At 41.3% G+C, this 20,273-nt stretch overlaps 1 protein-coding gene across 1 annotated transcript in view; it reads right to left on the bottom strand.

Annotated features, from left to right (window-relative positions):
• Positions 1-20,273, bottom strand: part of LOC126419217 (angiomotin-like 2a) — a 133,494-nt gene that overhangs the window by 37,296 nt on the left and 75,925 nt on the right. The window contains exon 12 of the mRNA XM_050086356.1: positions 7,644-7,906. Coding sequence (XP_049942313.1) covers positions 7,644-7,906 — 263 coding nt within the window. The remainder of the gene's footprint in view (positions 1-7,643; positions 7,907-20,273) is intronic.

The following is a 20,273-nucleotide window of genomic DNA, read 5'->3' as shown; positions in this document are numbered from 1 at the left end:
AGTCCCCAACCAGCAAATAGGGGGGTGGAAGCTGATCAAGAAGATGAAGATCAGCTCGTGCCATTGGTGTAGACGATGGAATGTATACTGTACAAAGAGAGAACGTGTATCCAGAAAGGGAAAGACGGACGGCGACAGCTTGGAACGAAGTGTTTAAGGGGATTGGGTGATAATGGAGAGTATCATGGAGCAGAATCATGAGTCCTCCATGGGCTGGAGTGCCTTCAACAGAGGGGAGGTCATATCGGACGGACTGAAAATGAGGGAGAACAAAGCGGTCATGGGGACGCAGCTTTGTTTCCTGAAGACAGAAGATGACCGGCGAGTAGGATCGTAAGAGGATCGACAATTCCTCCCGATTGGCGCGAATGCCGCGGATATTCCAGTGGATAATGGACATAGGGTGAACAGAAAATGGAGGAACGTCACCAAGGGTGCTGTCAACTCAACGACTGCTCAGAGCTTGCGACCGACAGGATGGAATGGCATTCAGTCGAAGGCAGAAGATCCTGATCCATAGGTTGGTCAGGAGCAGCTCCTGCCACCAACGATCGGCCAGTTGACCGGCCACCAACAGTGCGCCTCGGCGACAAAGAAGATGGCCGAGGGCGATTTCCGCCAGGTGGTGCTGTAGATGGGACACGCCTTGGCGGAGAAGGAGAGGAACTGTGTTTCTTCGTAGCCTTCTTGGAGGTATGTTTAGATGAAGGAGGAACCGATGGTTGTGAAGTTGCAGTACGTAAAAACTCTTCACGAGAATGCTCTTTTTTGGAAGACTTGGCGTCTGACTTTTGGGCTCGAGATTTAGCAGAACCCGACGAAGGGTGAGCCATAGAGTGGGCAGGCGAAAGAGGTGAGGTTGAACGGGCGATCTTTGCGCTGGCCGATCTGACGATCGTGGTACTAAATGTGAGATCGCAAGTCTGCGTGGCCGCCTCCTTTGTTGGCCGAGGAGAAGCAAGGACAGCGCTGTATTTTCCTTTCTGAGGCACGGTGGGCTGTCGACTGGCGAGTAACTTTCGAGCAGCAAAGGTCGACACCTTTTCCTTCACTCTTATTTCCTGGATCAGCTTTTCGTCCTTAAAAACAGGGCAATCTCGAGAGGAAGCAGCGTGGTCACCCATACAGTTGATGCAGCGAGGGGATGGAGGTGGACAAGCACCCTCATGGGCATCCCGGCCACACGTAACACATTTGGCCGGATTGGAACAGGACTGGCTGGTGTGATTGAACCGCTGACATCGATAGCAACGCGTAGGGTTCGGGACATAAGGGCGAACGGAAATTATCTCATAGCCTGCTTTGATTTTTGATGGGAGTTGAACTTTGTCAAATGTCAAGAAGACAGTGCGGGTTGGAATGATGTTCGAGTCAACCCTTTTCATAACCCGATGAACAGCGGTGACGCCCTGGTCAGACAGGTAGTGCTGAATTTCTTCGTCAGACAATCCATCGAGGGAGCGTGTATAAACGACTCCACGCGAGGAATTTAAGGTACGGTGCGGTTCCACCCGGACAGGGAAGGTGTGGAGCAGAGAAGTACGCAGCAATTTTTGAGCCTGGAGGGCACTGTGTGTTTCCAACAACAGGGTGCCATTCCGTAGTCTGGAACAAGACTTTACAGGACCCGCAATTGCGTCGACACCTTTCTGAATAATGAAAGGGTTGACCGTGGAAAAGTCGTGACCTTCGTCAGACCGAGAAACAACAAGGAACTGTGGCAACGATGGAAGAACCGTCTGTGGCTGAGACTCAGTGAACTTACGTTTGTGAGCAGACATAGTGGAAGGTGAGGAAACCATTGAGGAAGAATCCCCCATGATTACCGGCGTCTCCGATGGCGCGCTCCTCCCTTGTGGGGGCCCTCACCGAGGGCACACCCGCCTTAGGTGATTGTTCACACCTCAGGTCACACCTCCCGACAAACGGACGGAGGGACCAATCGGCACTTTCGGAAGGTATCAGCTCGGGTAATCACCCCTCCCTGGGCCTGGCCTTTACCAGGGGGTACGTACGTGTCCGACCTGTCTACCTGGGGCGGGGAATTACGCGTTACCCCGTCACCGGCTACGCATGGAAGTGCGTGGGTCGGCCTTCAGACACGCACAGGGAGGAAGACAGAGAAAGGGAAAGGAAAGAAGAGGGGGTCTCAAACGCCGCAGCGGAGAAAAGGGTAAAGAGAAGAGGTAAGGAAAGGAGAAGGACAAAGGAAGGAAGAAGACATACAAGCAAGGAAGAAGAAGAATGCGGTACATTTACAAGCGTCCGTCTCCGGACGTAGGCGCAAACCATACTCCCAGAGGGGGAGAAAGTGAAGGAAACAGCCAGAGGTGAGGGGGGGGGGGGGGGGGGTGAAGACAGGGGATGGGGAAGGATGCGGAAAGGGAAGGTATGCAGCCCGGAAAGGAAGGAAGGCCACATTAGCTCGGGGCCCCGTGCTCGCTACGCACGTATCCACAAAAGAGTTGTGGATCCCCTGGGGGGGCGCTGTAAGTGAAATAGAAGTAACAATTGCTCTCGAAGGACTGTTCTTACATTCGTCTGATTCGTCACCATGTTACGTGCAATTGCACGAGTGCTGATTGAAGGATCCCGCTCCACATGCTGCACGACAGCTTCCTCAAATTGCAGCGTTCTTACTGTGCCACGGTGTCCCTGTCCAGGCAATCTGCTAAATGACCCAGTCTCATGCAGACGTTGGTACACAGCAGCTAAAGTTGTATCATGCGGGATATGGCAATTAGGATATTGTTGTTGATGAACCCACTGTGCAGCTCGTCTGTTATCGTGTGCTACGTAGTACGCACCAACCATATCATTGTACTCAGTCCAGGTGTATCACTCCATTAGTAAACAGAGACAATGCTCTACTACACTGGTGGACAGCAGTTGTCTACCACTGAAGAGTGTAATACGCCCTCTAATAACTGAAGATCGTAATACAGCCTCTAACAACTGAAGATCGTAATACAGCCTCTAACAACTGAAGAGCTTAATACGGCCTCCACCGGGAAAAATATTTGTTTTGATGTCCCCTACAACCTCCCAGAGTTTGTCGGTTTAAACACTTTTCACCCTGTATATTCAGTGTTAACAAACTTGTCTTCTTCAGAAACATTTAGATTGTCAGTCTACATTTTAGACCTTCTCTACTTTGTCCATCATCAGTTATTTTGTTGCCCAAATAGCAAAACTCATCTACTACTTTAAGTGTGACATTTCCTAATCTAATTCCCTCAGCACCACCTGATTTAATTCCAATACATTCCATTATCCATGTTTTGCATTCTTGTTATTCACCTTATATCCTCCTTTCAAGACACTGTCCATTCCGTTCAACTACTCTTACAAGTCCTTTGCTGTCTCTGACAGAATTACATTGTCACCGGCAAACCTCGAAATATATATTGATCCCCTTGGACGTTCATTCCAAATTTTTCTTTGGCTTCCTTTACTGCTTGCTCAATGCACAGACTGAATAATGTTAGAGATAGGCTACAGCCCTGCCTCACTTCCTTCTCAAGCATTGCTTCCCCTTCATGCCGTTTGACTCTCATCACGGTCGTCTGGTTTCTGTACAAGTTGTTAAGAGCCTTTTGCTCCTTGTGTTTTCTCCATGCCACCTATCGAAATTAAAACAGAATATTCCAGTCAACATTTTCAACAGCTTTCTCAATATTCACTATAATCATATTTTTGCCTTTCCTTAACCTATCTTCTAAGATAAGTTGTAGGGTCAGTTTTGCCTCACATGTTCCTACATTTCTCCAGAATACAACCTGTTCTTACCTGAAGTCTGCTTCTACTAGTTTTTCCATTGTTCTGTAAAGAATCTGTGTTAGTATTTTGCAACTGTGACTTATTAAACTGGTAGTTCACTAATATTCACAGCTGTCAGCACCTGCTTTCCTTAGAATTGGAATTATTATATTCTTCTTGAAGTCTAAGGGTATTTTGCCTGTGTCATATGCCTGGCACACCAGATGGAAGATTTTTATCATGGCTGGCTCTCCCAAGGCTATCAGTAGTTCTTATGGAACGTATTCTACTCCTGGGGCTTAGTTTCAACTTACATCTTTCGCTGCTCTATCAAATTCTTCTCACAATATCATATATGCTATCTTATCTTCAATTCTATAATATTGCCTTCAAGTTAGTCTCCCTTGAATAGACCTACACACTCCTTCCACCTTTCAGCTTTCCATTCTTTGCTTAGGAATGGTTTTCCATCTGAGCTCTTGATAGTTATGCAGCGGCTTATCTTTCCTCCATATGTCTCTAATTTTCCTGCAGGTGGTATTGATCTACCCCACAGTGATATATGCTTCTAAATCCTTAGATTTGTCCTCTAACCATTCCTGCTTATCATTTTGCAGTTCCTATCAAATGTTTGCAGTTCCTTTTGCCTGCTTAATTAGCTCCACTTTTATATTTTCTCCTTTCATGAATTAAAATTCTGAAATTCAGAATCTATTGTGTGGGAGAGATGCTACTGCATGAAGAATTTGATAGAGAACTGAAAGACCTAAGTCGAAACAAGGCCACATGAGTAGACAACATTCCATTAGAACTACTGATAGCCTTGGAAGAGCCAGTCATGACAAAACTATACCAGCCTTGGGAGAGCCAGAGATGACAAAACTGTACCATCTGGTGAGGTAGATGTACGAGACAGGCAAAATACCCTCAGCCTTCAAGAAGAATGTAAAAATTCCAATCCCAAAGAAAGCAGGTGCTCAAGATGTGAAAATTACTGAACTATCAGTTTAATAACTCACGGCTGCAAAATGCTAACACGAATTCTTTATAGGCGAAAGGAAAAACTGGTGAAAGGTAGAGTAGGAATTACTATTCATGGAGAAGAAATAAAAACTTTGAGGTTTGCCACTGACATTGTGATTCTGTCAGAGACAGTAAAGGATCTGGAAGAGCAGCTGAACATAATGCACGATGTCTTGATCGGAGGATATCAGATGAACATCATCAAAAGCAAAAGAAGATAATGGAATGAAGTCTAATTAAATCAGATGATGCTGAGCTAATTAGATTAGGAAATGAGACACAAAGCAGTAGATGAGTTTTGCTATTTTGGAAGCAAAATAACTGATGATGGTCAAATTAGAGAGGATATAAAATGTAGACTGGCAATGGCAAGGAAAGCATTTCTGAAGAAGAGAAATTTGTTAACATCCAGTATAGATTTAATTGTCAGGACGTGTTTTCTGAAAGTATTTGTATGGAGTGTAGCTATGTATGGAAGTGAAATATGGACAATAAATAGTTTGGACAAGAAGAGAATAGAAGCTTTCGAAATGTGGTGCTACAGAAGAATGCTGAAGATTAGATGGGTAGATCACATAACAAATGAAGAGGTACTGAATAGAATTGGGGAGAAGAGAAATTTGTGGCACAATTTGACTAGAAGAAGAGATTGGTTGGTAGGGCACATTCTGAGGCATCAAGGGATCACAAATTTAGTATTGGAGGGCACTGTGGAGGGTAAAAATCATAGAGGGAGACCAAGAGATGAATACACTAAGCAGATTCAGAAGGTTGTCAGTTGCAGAAGGTACTGGGAGATGAAGAAGCTTGCACAGGATAGAGTAGCATGGAGAGCTCCATGAAACCAGCCTCTGGACTGAAGAAGACGACGACAACATTTATTGTGTTATACAAGGATTTCTGCCTAGGCTTTTCATCTACTTGATCCTTTGCTGCCTTCACTATTTTATCTCTGGAAGCTATCCATTTATCTTCTGTTGTATTCCTTTTCCCTGTTGTAGTCAATCGCTGCCTAATGCTCCCTCAAACTCTCAACAACCTCTGGTTCTTTCAACTTAAACCAAGTCCCATCTCTTCAATTTCCTACCTTTTCGTAATTTCTTCACTTTTAGTCTACAGTTCATAACCAATAAATTGTGGTTAGAGTTCAACTCTACTCCTCAAAGTCTTGCAATTTAAAAAGATGTGGTTCCGAAATCTGTCTTAACACAACATAATCAATGTGAAATCATCTACTGCCTACATGTGTCTTCCACATATACAACATTCTTTCACAATTCTTAAACCAAGTGTTAGCTATGATTAAGTTATGCTCTGTGCAACATTCTACCTGACGGCTTCCTCTTTTGTCCTTTTCCCCCATTCCATATTCCCCTGACTAGACAAAAAAAGAGTGTGAGTGTTGGGGGGGAAAAAGATCATAAAGGGAGACCAAGAGATGAATAGAATAGGCAGATTCAGAAGGATGTAGGTTGCAGCAATTATTCAGAGATGCTGAGGCTTGCACAGGATAGAGTAGTATGGAGAGCTACAGCAAACCAGTCTTCAGACTAAGCGCCAAAACAACAACATAAAAAGTAATACCATATTCATTTTCCAGCAAAGGCATCCACAATGTGAGGTATGAGGCACTTGGCTGCTCCTGAAAAATGGGCACAGACTTTTTATTCATTACAGAAGTATCACAAATTTGCAGCAATGACTGTCTAACACTATTAAACTTGATAAGGGCTGTATGAGGGAGTGACAGAGGAAATATAGATGACTATTTCAGCACTGTTCTGGAAACATTCGCAACCATTTCGACATCATAAGGTCATGGAAACCACTGCTTTACCAAGGAGCCAGAAAAATTTCTTGTGTACGACGTGACAACCGAAAAGCACTGATAAACTCTCTGCATTTCCTGTCACAATCTGCAATGTTCAATCTGCAATTTAGTAGTGTCGCAGACAGTCACTGCTATAAATTCGTGATACTTCTGTAATGAATAGAAGGTCTGTGCCTAGTCAGCAGGAGGTGCCAAGTGTTCCCTCTTGACCTGCTTTGTGAGTACCTATACTGGATAATGAATATGCATTGTTTTTTATATCAAACAGAAAATTCAAATGTGGGAAAAAACTTAAAATTACAAGGCGAGAGAATAATTGGCTACTACTTATCACCATCTAGTGAAATTCCTACTACAGCTGACAGAAAATAGCAGGCCTATCTTTTGGAACTAGATGTCCCTGCCTCGGAATACCAGGTGAACAAAAGTTGGGGAGGGGAATTACTCAGAGCTTGGTACCTCTTGATCAAGGTTCTGAGTAACCTGCACCCTTCCTCTTTATAATCTTCTCCAGTGGATTATCTTTCCTCCGTGAGGAACAAACATTTAGTTCCGAAAGCTGTGATTATCATTCCCCCCCCCCCCCCCCCCTCTCCCCCTTCTGTGTTTCTATCATAAGAACTCTGAATTCTGCCTACTGAAGGCTAATAATGGCCAGCCATTCTGGTATTTCCAGGAGAACCTCAATATTAATACAATGAGTGAAGACTCTGAGAACTGTTATTTTGTTATAACCAAGCAGTCAATAAATTACAATAAGTTTTGTACTGTTTTCTCATATTAAACTGATATGTTTTTAGCTTATTTTTGCTTGGAGAGACAAGTGCTACGTTACACACTTTTTACCACTGTACATACCAAATTAATGATGATTATAACAATCCTGTAGCTTTCTTTTATGCACAACCAGCTGCAAATTTTTCAGCTAAACAAATCACCATGTTTGCAATTGGCTGTTTCAAATCAAACTTTTTCTCTTAGGTAAAGCTTCGTTATGTGCAGTATGTGCCCAACAAGGTGGGCTTCCTACCTTACTGAGGAGTTGAGAATCCAGCTGAGAATCTAACTCTTTAAGCTGGTCATCAAGTGACTTGTTTGTTTCATCAAAACTCTTGTTTGCTGCAACACTGCCGTACTTTGTACGAGTTGCAGCATAACTCGAAGTCAGAGGGCGATGGTAAGAGCTCAGCTTGCTACCAGCAGAGTCACTACAGCTCCCTGTGTACGAACTGATGCCAGTACTACAGCTTGCTCCACTGACAGTGGAGAAAACACTGGTTGTAGACACAGGGTCTGTAAAATAAATATGCACACTAAGTAAGGACAATAATGAACCTTATCTACAGAAGCATAAAATTCAGATAATACAAAACCGAAGTTTTTAGTTTAGTAATAAATGTGGGTTGCACACAGAACATTCTTCCAGTCAAGCAATATGTTTTGACACAATTTATTTATAAATCAAAACACAGGACACATTCCTAAACAAAAATTATGTTGAAGCTTCCAATGAGTGGAGGGCAAATGGCCCAATCCACATATTACAAATAAATAAAGTGGTTACAACCCCAATATTGTTCTGAATGATATAGTATATTAAACATGACCAACAAGTGAAAGATCATATCAAAAAAGTTACAAGGAGACCTAACAGTTTCACATGGAATCTAAAACAAAGCATGTATTGGCATTTTTCATATACATAAACCACTGTCAGATACAAAGACACATTGAGAACAAGAAAAGAATGTGTGAATATTCTCTGAAATTGTAGTCTGACAATTGAGTGGTGAACTGCCATGCTGTCACTGAACCACTAGCTACATTTGATAATTTTTCTGCAATAGTGTGGTCATATGGGGTGGAAATTAAACCCCATGAACTTTATTGGGGATCTAAATGTGACAGACATAATTGTTTTTGGTCATTCCCAAATCAAATATTTTTGTGAGCATTACACTGTAATTTTTTTAAAATTTAGGGTAAGTCTATTTTTACTGAAAAACGTCCAGTTAATGATCATCACCCTTAACTATGTGATTTTATACAAGGAGTTCATAGTCCCTAGTGTCTTGTTGAGGCAGGTATCCAATAGCAAGTAACTTACACAAGTAACTGCACTTGTTGAGGTGGAGGTGTTTATGTTACAACAAAAACTTGCAGAAATTTTATACATCTGCAAGTTGTTTAGGCAAGTTAATTTCAGGAACTTTGTTGGAAATAATTCCACCTGTGTTTCCACTATAGTCATATTGTGAAACAGGCAAGTGGAAGTTTACAGTGTCACGGTTAAAAACCAGAGCAGCCACCAACGTTGAATAATAATAATATTTTCATCGTTGTATGTATATTTAAGTTTCAAACATCTCTAGTCTATTGTACAATCAAATATTTGGAAACAGAATACTAAAATGCGGCAGCTACATCATGAAGAGATCACCTTTTAATTATTCTTCGATATTTGCAATCAATGTTTATTACTTTTACTGCTAATGTAATATGTCTATGTTTACGCTAATGTTAAAAAAATCAACTAAAATTTATAGACGTCCTTACTGCCATTCTGCTTCCCCCTCTGGTGAAACTAGTAAGTGATAAATTCATTTCAGACCTCCTTGGCTGACAATGGCCGCTTATATTTATTTAGCTGTTCAAATATTACATTTGTTTTGGCACATCTGTCTATATAATTCTCCTTTTCAACACTGGCTTTTTTGTACCAGTACTGAATGCACAAAACCAAGCTTGAGATAAACTTCCAGCAATTAGTAAATACACTAGGTACGTGTAGTAAGATATGGAAAATGTAAACTTGCAGAAGCTTACTCGTTAGTGGGCGTACAATTCATTCAGTTTGCTACCTTGTCACAACAGAACATTTTCAGTGCGGTATTGAGGTTTTCACCCCCCCCCCCCCCAGTTCCTCTACACATATAGTGTCCTATTACTATCAGAGTTCAAATAGTAGAGTGAACAGGCAAGAAGGATTCTCAAGATAGCTCACACAAATGTATTTAGGCCCTTTATCTTTATACTTTTGTCTCAGTAAACTTTACAATTTTTGAAGAGTCCTCCAATACCTCACACAGATATGTAAATCACTTAAATAAGTCAAGACCAGAAGCAGGCCAAGCACCAAATCTTACAGGAAACTATTTTAATGTCTCCCACTCTGAATTTGATTTTAACTATAATATTTTTTGTAACGCAGCCTTCAGATTTCTGTTAAGGTAAGACTCCATCCATGAAAGGGGAACATCTTTAATGCCATACAATTGCAGTATCCCAGTAGTCGAGAGTGCAGAAGAAGATCCCTGACAGTTCGCTGTGATCTTGCCAGCTTTCAACTGCGAAGTACTAATGGTTGCAGATGAAAACAGTAGCAGCCTACAGAGCTGTGACAACACTGAGGCGTTTCCACAGACGTGTTTACAAAATTGTGTTTTGTTATTGGTTAAGGCAGGCCCATGAAACTGCTGTGCCCAGCCCACTGCAAGTGTCAGGGATCAACTTATGCCAACTCAACTCTAGTAGAATTTCATGACCTACGCAATCGATGATATTGGTTAGATAACAGAAAATGCCAATAGGGTAATTTTTGTTGTTTATTGCTATGAGAACTGAGTTTGTGAAATCATATACTGGTTTTATAACTACTGTTACGAAGAATTAATTTAATTTGGTGGCAAACAATTTGAATGTAATAACATTTTTCTTGATGCTACTGCCATCAAGGAGTTGTATATAATTTGCCTCACTGACTTTATTCACTTTACAGCTAATACTACTACACATTGTTATTGTCTTATTGTCTTTAAAATTTGGATTTCTTGTACACAGTACACGGTTTATGCCTTTCTGATGATATGAGAATAATTTTACAATAATATTTTTTAAATTTTAAAATTCACAATTTTACAATACTACTAATACTGCAGTTTCAATTTTTTATTAGGGCTAGTTCTCCACATAGTGCCTTTGTCATAGCACAATGGAAATGCCTCTGTTACCTGGGCTATAAATTCCAATCAGCATGTTTTAAGTCAAAAGAAGTTTTTGAAGAACTTTATTCAGTTCAGACACCATGTGTGATCCTGACTTACAGTTAAACCATAGATTCTCTTGACAATTGGCCAGTCTGATGTGATACCTCAATATCAGTAACCACATCTGCCCTGGTCTGATATACAGGGTGATCAAAAAGTCAGTATGAATTTGAAAACTGAATAAATCACGGAATAATGTAGATAGAGGGATACAAATTGACACACATGCTTGGAATGACATGGGGTTTTATTAGAACCAAAAAAATCCAAAAGTTAAAAAAAATTCCGACAGATGGCGATTCATCTGATCAGAATAGCAATAATTAGCATAACAAAGTAAGACAAAGCAAAGATGATGTTCTTTACAGGAAATGCTCAATACGTCCACCATCATTCCTCAACAATAGCTGAAGTCAAGGAATAATGTTGTGAACAGCACTGTAAAGCATGTCCGTAGTTGTGGTGAGGCATTGGCGTCGGATGTTGTCTTTCAGCATCTCTAGAGATGTCGGTCAATCACAATACACTTGCGACTTCAGGTAACCCCAAAGCCAATAATCGCACGGACTGAGGTCTGGTGACCTGGGAGGCCAAGCATGACAAAAGTGGCGGCTGAGCACACGATCACCACCAAACGATGCACGCAAGAGATCATTCACGCGTCTAGCAATATGGGGTGGTTCTAATAAAACCCCATGTCATTCCAAGCAAGTGTGTCAATTTTTACCTCTCTATCTAAATTATTCTGTGGTTTATTAAGTTTTCAAATTTATACTGACTTTTTGATCACCTGGTATATATGGTTGACTGACCTTTTCTGGCATGTATGTTTACTTCTTCGAAAGGAAAACTGATTTTCATCTAGCATAAAATGAGAGAGAGGAAACATACTTTACTTATACAGTAGCAGCTGACGTTATGTCGATGTCTTTGGCCCCCTGGTAGGAACACACTGAATCACATTTTGTATTTCATTGCAGGCAGTTACAAAATTGGAACAGTTCTGATTAAGAGTGCCTTCAAAAACATGGTTCAAATGGCTCTGACCACTATGGGACTCAACTGCTGAGGTCATTAGTCTCCTAGAACTTAGAACTAGTTAAACCTAACTAACCTAAGGACATCACAAACATCCATGCCCGAGGCAGGATTCGAACCTGCGACCGTAGCGGTCTTGCGGTTCCAGACTGCAGCGCCTTTAACCGCACGGCCACTTCGGCCGGCAAGAGTGCCTTCAAACTGTTTCTGAACAAAGAGGAAGTACTGTAGAGCTTCTTGCTAATCACAAGCATAAATGTAAGAAACAAATACTTATTTATTTACATATTTGAAATCACGGTCGCATTTCAGTGCAGTGGCACTTGGTAAAGAGTGAAATGGTAGAAATTTTTGTGATCGAAGAAATTTTATTAGTAATGTCTGCCCAACAGGTGGAAGAGAGGTAACCGTGTCAAATTCTTATTGCCAGAGCTTGTATCAATGCTCTGAGTTATATCCCAGAACTCTCTGCAGAGGGTCGGAAGCTGAGGGCATGTGATACTATTAACTATGATTAGTTTGTGGGATGGGGCATTAAACACTGTGGCCCCTTTGGTGCTCTTGAGAGTACTGTACAATCCCAGCATTATGTTTCATCCCCATCCTTTATTTCATTCATTTCATCTATAACAAAATCATCAGCATGCGGTACAAGCACTTACCACAGTTCTCAACATGACAAACATTAACATTAGGAATATTACGAAAAGGATAGATTGTTACTCACCGTAAAGATTAGCATGTTGAGTTGTACATAGGCACAATGAAAAGACTGTTACACATTTAGCTTTCAGCCAAAGTCTTAGAAAAGAAAACACACATTCATACTTCCAAGCACACCTCACCACATTACTACTATTTACAGCAGCTCCAACCGAAATGCAACTGTTACGTTGAATGAAAGAAGTAATCTGCAGTGCATTAGGGAGGGGGAAGAGATAGCAGAGCATGGGCGCAGGAGAGATGGGGGTGGGATGGTGATCAGGGAGGAAGAGGGGGGGGGGGGGGGTTGTGGAAAAGAAGAGGAGAAGGAAAGGGGAGAGATTGGTGGGTGCATTGGCATTCCATGCACAGTGAGGGTGATAGGATGTGAATAGGGAGGAGGTGATAAGATGGGGGCGGGAGGGGGAAATGTTGGGCGGAGGGTGTGAGGACAGTAGGTTGCCATAGGTTGAGGTCAGGATAATTTCAGGAGCAGAGAATGTATTGTAAGGATAACTCTCATCTGCACAGTTCAGAGAAGCTGGAGGTGGAACGAAGGATCCAGACAGCTCAGGTAATGAAGCAGCCATTGAAATTAAATGTGCTATATTGAGCTGCATGGTGTTCCACAGGGTGATGTACTTTGCTCTTGGCCACAGTTTGACAGTGACTGTTCATCCTGGTGGACAGTTGGTTGGTAGTCATACCAATATTAAAAGTTGTGAAAGCAGCCATGTCATTTACCAGCTCTGCTGGAATCACTGCACAAGTGGTCCGGCTGCTGGTGGGGTAGGATAAACATGTGACACGACTGGAATAGAAAGTGCTGAGTGGGTGCATTGGACAGACCTTGCACCTAGGTCTCTCACAGGTAAGTGATCCTTATGGCAAGGAGTTGGGATTGGGAGTGGCATTGGGATAGACTAGGATATTGTGGAGGTTGGATGGGTGATGGTGTACCACTTTAGGAGGGGTGGGAAGGATTTTGGGTAGGACGTCCCACATTTCCAGGGCATGATGATAGATAATCAAAGCCATGACAAAGGATGTGGTTCAGTTGTTCCAGTCCGGGATGGTATTGGTAACAAAGGGGGCATTCCTTTGTACCTGATTCTTGGGGGTGGTGGGAGGACTGGGAGGTATATGGGGATAGGGCAAAAGAAATCTGTTTGCAGACTAGGTTTGGGGATAGTGCTTGTATGTGAAGGCCTTGGTGAGATCTTCAACATACTGGGCTAGGGAGTTCCTGTCACTTCAGGTACGCTGTCCCTAGCTGTCCAGGCAGTATGGAAGGGATATTTTTGGTGTGGAAGGGAATGCAGCTGTTAAAATGTTGGTGGTTGATGGATTTGATGTGGACAGAGATGTGGATGGACCCATCAGAGAGGAGACAGTCAACATCCAATAATGTGGCATGCTGGGTAGAGGAGAACAAGGTTAAGTGGACAGGAGAGGTGTTGAAGTTAATAAGGAATGAGGATAGGGTGCCTCATCCCTGAGTTCGTACCATGAAGATGATATCAATTAACCTGAACCAGACAAGGGGTTGAGGTTCTGGGAGGCTAGGAGGGTTTCCCCTAGATGGCACATTAACAGGTTGGCATAAAAGGGTGCCATATGGGTGCTCATGGCTGTGCCCCAAATCTGTTTGTATACCTTTCCTTTCAGAGGAGAAGTATAAATGGCAGGGGCCTTCCACCAGGTAGTCACTGTGATTCACAATGCCAGTGGTGGAACTCCTCTGTCTGCAGGTGGGATGGTAAGGCCGGGATCCATTTCAAGGCTATGTAAGGCTGTCCTTTCTTATGCTGAACAGTTGGTGTTCTCGGGAAGGATGGTGAGCCCAAGTTGGGGGTAAAGAATTCGTGGAGGGTGATCAGGGGGTGATTATGTGGGAGGGAGGAAGGATCACAGCTGCATGGCAGTATGGACTGGCAGGGTTAAATGATGGGATTAGGATGGCTTTGATTGGGAGGATTAGTGGCAAAGAAGTGGTTCCATTATAGACATCGGGAGGACAGTAGGTCTTTAAGAAGTACAACATGGTTAAATTTGGGTGTAGAGCTAAAACTTCTGCTGGACTGAAAATTTTAGTAGAAAGGTTAACAACGGAATCGCAGGATTGTTTTGGCGGTGGACTTCGTGGAATGTTGGTTGGGAGAGTTTTAGAGGATGTGTCAAGTTCAGACAGTCATCTAGGCAGGGTCTGGTTGCTATGAGGGGTTGACAAGGAGGAGCATTGTGGGTAGGATATGGGTTAGACGATGGTGCCCCAAGGTAGCAGTAGTATTTAAGGAATAGGATGTGGGACTGGGTTTTACCCAGGGAAAGGAATACTTTTCTGAACTCGTGTGGAAAGATGAAGCACCAGTCCATTGTGCTTTGATTATCTAGTATAATGCTCTGATATGAGGGACATCCTACCCAAGATCCTTCCCGCCCCTCCTAAAGTCGTGTTCTGTTGCCCACCCATATGCCACTCCCAATCAGTCCCACCCTCTAGCCACAGGGATCATATCCCTGAAGAAGACCCAGGTGCAGGTGCAGCTCGTGGTTTCTATACTGGGGAAGGATGCGGCATTTATCAATCGGAGCCAACATAGACCTCTGGTTACACTACAGATTAGTCTGACATAAACAACTAAAAATTCAGGGGGAGAGGGATGGCAGATCACTCTCTACCCATAATTTTACGTACTGTATCTCCTATAATCAGGTACTAAATATCATTAAAATCTTTTAGTGTTTTTATACGTCATCATTACATTTTCTGACACTTTGCAGCAAATCATATGAAAAGACGCGTTTCGGAGAGATCTTTAATACGATGAATGTTAACTTTGCGGCTGCTTAATATTTTTGGTGTTTTCAGTACTAAACATAAGGCGTTTATTGTGGTTTACCTCCAAAGCTCAAAGTTTACGAGTTCGCATGACGATACTGTGATGTTTTGGTGACGTCACTGGTCTTGTGCTCTGATTGGGTGGCATGAGCAATCCGTGCAACTGCCATATTACTTCAAAAGTTTGAGAAGCAAACAGTTCGTATTTATTGTGTATTATGAAAATATGCATTTATGTGAAATAGTGCACTAAAGATCTCTCCAAAATACGTCATTTTTAGTACGGTTTGTTGTGCTAAAATACACAAATGTGTAGCGCAACACATTGTACCAGTACCAAAAGTGATTCGTTTCGGAAAATGTCATCACTGGTTAAACACGACACTACCCTTTTTTACTCACTTCACTTAATAGACTAAGTAGGACTTAATATAAAGAAATTACTTCTTATCAATTATGAATGCACTTTTGCTTACCTCAATTCATTTGTTTATAGACGAAGTCAGCTCATCTCCCCTTCTGCGCAGCAAAATGGTCTCTGACCATTTCATTGAAATTTGGCCGATTCAATAATTCTTTTGCTAGCGAACACATTGCAAGGTCACAAAGTCTGTCCTCATTCATAGTGTTGCGCATGAATGTTTTCACTCATTTTAATGTAGAGAAGCAGTGTTCTGCCTCGCCGGTCATCATAGGGAAGGTTACTATTATTTTTACACTTTCAGGAAAAGCTTTAGCCAGATTGTTATCGTAAAGAAAGTTCAACAAGGTCAAAGCACCTGACACCTTCATAAAATCTTTTCGGCTGTACAACACGTTCAGCTCATGATGTAGATCTGAAGACTGTAAATTGAACAAATTAACAGCTATTTTAAGCTCTTTTTCCGGAAAAATAGTTTGATGTTTTGCAAACAACGACGGATCAAACAGCTGTGCAATCGATAAATGATCATTGAAACTGAATCGTTCTCTGATCTGAGTTGTGATGAGGTCGCAAACGTTTCGTGCACACACTATTCTTGATTCTGTGAAACGTCCCCGTTTTGCAGTTGGTTCTACCTGTTCCCAGTTATTGTCAGTTTTAAGTGAGGCCCTAATTTGCTGGACAGAATCTGCAAAGTGCAATACATATTCAACAGTTTTCACTGCATCAATATTCCTCTGCTGCAGTTGATTAAAGAGAGTGTTACAATGAGGCATGACTGTATTTAAAAAATTTAACCAGAAGAGGAAATCTTCGTCTTGCAGGAAACCCTTCAGTCCCGTGGCCTTGTTTATTGTCTTGTAATCACTGGCATCATCATCAATAATTCTTTCTAGGCACTCATCAATTTTCTTTTGGTATTTGTACACAGTGGTTATGCTCCGTGATTTAAAATTCCATCTCATGGACTGAGGACAGGTAGGAATACGCTTCTTCACTACTTCGTCAAGAATGGCTGTACGGCTAGAAGACCGGGACAAAAAGGCGGAAATTCCTTCCAAGTTGCTATAGAAGATCCGCACTTGTTTATTGCCCATCACACAACGTTCAACAATTAAATTTAACTGATGGGTGTAACAGTGAATAAAGTGAGCATTCCTGTACATCTCTCTAATTCTAGTTTGAACTCCACTTTTATGGCCACTCATAACAGGAGCACCGTCATAACACTGAGCTATCAGTTTTTCAGGTGTTTCATGTACATTCATTTTCTCTAGCACGCAGCGAACAGTTGCAGTTACATCGACTGCACTGTGACTTTTTGGGCGTACAAAGGAAATAAATCTTTCATTAATTGTCCCAGTAGCTCATAGCAAATTATTAGGACCAATTGTGACAAATTTGTACAGTCAGTAGTTTCATCAACTTCTATTGCAAGAAAGTTTGCCTTTGACAGTTCCCTCCTGATGAGACTGAGGCATACCTCATAAATTGATTCCAGGAGTTTTGAACTGTCTTCGATAGGCCTAAGAAAACACGGTTTTCTGATTTCTCAATGTGCTGCTTCAAGACTGAGTCCAGTTCTGCCATAAGACTGGCTAATCCTTGAAAAATTCCTGGGTTTTTGGACTCTTCTGTTTCGTCGTGGCCCCTTAAGGCAAGCTCGAATTTGCCGCAAAATTTAATACAGTCTATCAGTTTACCCAGAATATACTGATTTTTTTAATACATTTTCATTATATATTTTTATATTATGGTGGTAAGCACTGTCTAATTGGCACATAATGTCCACTTTCCGTAGCATTGAAAACTCAATGAAACCATTTAAATGTTTTTCGCTGGAATAATGTTTTTTCACCTTTGCGTGAAAATTCTTTAAGTCAGTGATACCAGTTTCAGTCCAGGCACTATCAGCAATATTTGTAAGAAGACAGGTGAAACAGAAAAATGCATTTTTCACTTCACAACCACACAACCACTCAGCTGCATCGTACATTGCTCTATTAAAACTGCGTTTGTATCCTTGCTTAGATTTGCACTGTTTCTGTTCTTGATTGATCGTTAGATCGGGTCTGGGTGCACCAAGTTCTTTCACTTTCATCCTGTGGCCGTGTTCCAAGCTTTTACCTATTAAATTGCACACTAAATTCATATTGCGCTTGTTTCACACTCACTGTATGTCGCAGATATTCACAAGGAAGTAAAACTAACTAAAATATTGCAAAATACACTCCGAAATAGAAACTTGCTAATATCACACGGTATCAACAAAAGCAGTCAGCATCAGCAAGCAAGGAAAATAAAGTAACGGGACAAATTTCGCGCGCTTTGTCCTCTAATCACTTATGAAACTCTCGCTAGATGGCAGTACTGTTATGTTACTGTAGTCTAGTGCACTCTGGTGGGATATTTGCAAACTTACTCTAAATGTGGATAAAATAGCCAATGGCAGAAACAAAACAACTATGTAAAACATTATCAAAACAATAATACTAAACGTCGATTAATGACACATCGAGGCGTAGTAGAGATGTGCAGAGACAGAGATTGGATAGTGAAGTTTCGGCCACTCTACATTCCTTTATTACATATAACGGAACGTGAAAAACGTGTGGTGGTTGGTACGACACCCTTAGGCTGCAAGCTCTGAGCCTTCGGATCGCCCATAAAGAGCAGTACTATGTAGAAGCCATGCCCCCAAACCGCTACTACATTCAGCTTACGGACTTTCCAAGGCGCAGCCTAAACACTACTAACTGTTCGAAAAACACCTATCGATACAAACCGTTCCAAAAATGTTGACTATCGTTATTTTAATTGGAATGGGAAATATGCGAAATTCGTCCTGATAATTTAAATTATGTAATACGTTCTTGCGAAATTTACTTTAACATATATTTTGGGGTAGCTCCGCCTCAGAGCCTTTAATTACGAGCCACGCCTGCCCAGGTGCGAGACCTGCCCAATCCAACCACCCAGCACTTCCTATTTGCATCCTTTCACAGGCATGGCATCACATCACACCACATCACATCACATGCCAAACAGCCTATGAAAGCAGCCACGTCATACACCAGCTCTGCTACAACCATTGCATAGCTTTTTATATTGGTATCACTACCAAGCAGCTGTCTACCAGGATTAATGGCCATTGCCAAACTGTGGCGTAGAGCAAAGTAGATCACCATGTGACCAACATGCAGTGGAACATAACATGCTTGGTTTCAATGACTGCTTCACAACTTTGATCCTTCCCTTCACCCCTAGCTTTCCTGAACTTGTGACGAAGCAAGCTAAGATAATTTTAATTCCCCTCTTGTTTTGCAATCTGCATCCATAAATTTTTTTTCTTAGTTTTAACTAATTATTATCAACATACATAAATATAACCTGGATTTTCATAAAAGAGAAAGATTGGTCCTCAGTTTTAAAGTAAATAACACAAGATCTAATTTTGTGCTTAGTTTTATGTATGTAATTGATTTTCTAATTTATTTGGACTATTCCTAGTAAAATCAGTAATTGTTTCATAACGTAAATTCTATTGTTGACATATAAACAAATATAAATTCTGTACTAATTATAAACATTTGTAAGACGAAATACTAGTAATCTTAAAGTATCTATTTGGCGCTATTCGAAAACATGTTAGCAAAACCAGCCCTGAATTAATTCCCAGGTAATTAACAGTTTTGGTAAAAGTGTTGTTTACATAACTATATATGTTAATTTCATCATTTAAACAAATAATTCAGCTTAACCCTTGTAGTAGGAGAAACTGTTAAAAGGAACAAATCTTTCAACATATTCAGTTAATTTAATGCGATAAGTTTTAATTGTAATTTCTGTAAATTTAACTTTGAACAAAGTGTAGTTTCAGCACCTTTTCTTGTGATGATATATAAGGGCTCGATTTTTGGTCATGAGACAGTCAGTCCACAGCCGAGTTTCAGACAACTAACCTGTGCTAGTTAGAACAACAATGCTTCAATTTAACTGTGAAATAAGTGTTAAACAATTAGTCCGTGTGTAAAAACAGTGACAGAGCCTGCTCCATACGTACTTGATTATTCTTCAAGAGTTGTGGACTTTGTGGCTATGTTTTTACTGCTCGTAGATGTTCAACAGTGAACTATTGTAGCAGTATGTGGAGTTTCGTATGCAAACTATTAATGAGGCTTAAGGAAAGTTTAAACACTAGTGCACTGGCCTTACACATATAACTGTGTATTATTGGGGGGTTGTGAACTGTGAAATTAAAGTACTATGAAACACAACTGAGCACCTGTCGGCTACATAAATTGCAGTAGCCAGTGTCGAAATCCACAACCCATTTTTTCAGCCAGTGTAGTAATGCAGTACATCTACACCGAGGTCAATAATCAACAAACGAAGAAATAAAAGCAGGACGACCCTATAGTGTCCCTTTCCATATATTTGACATGAACAATATAAATAACGACAAAAGAACTATACATGCATAATGTTGTGTGAACTTTAATGCCTAACTGTGATACGGATAAAGTGACGAAATAACTTTAAAGACAATTTATCGATTCTGATAACAGAAAAGAGACATTATTCTCCATTATTCTCTGCGATATAAGA

Source organism: Schistocerca serialis, chromosome 1 (genome assembly GCF_023864345.2).
Source record: "Schistocerca serialis cubense isolate TAMUIC-IGC-003099 chromosome 1, iqSchSeri2.2, whole genome shotgun sequence".
Classification (NCBI taxonomy): Eukaryota; Metazoa; Arthropoda; class Insecta; order Orthoptera; family Acrididae; genus Schistocerca; species Schistocerca serialis.
The sequence above is the reverse complement of the archived record's forward strand: the minus strand, read 5'-3'. Positions and strand labels throughout refer to the sequence as shown.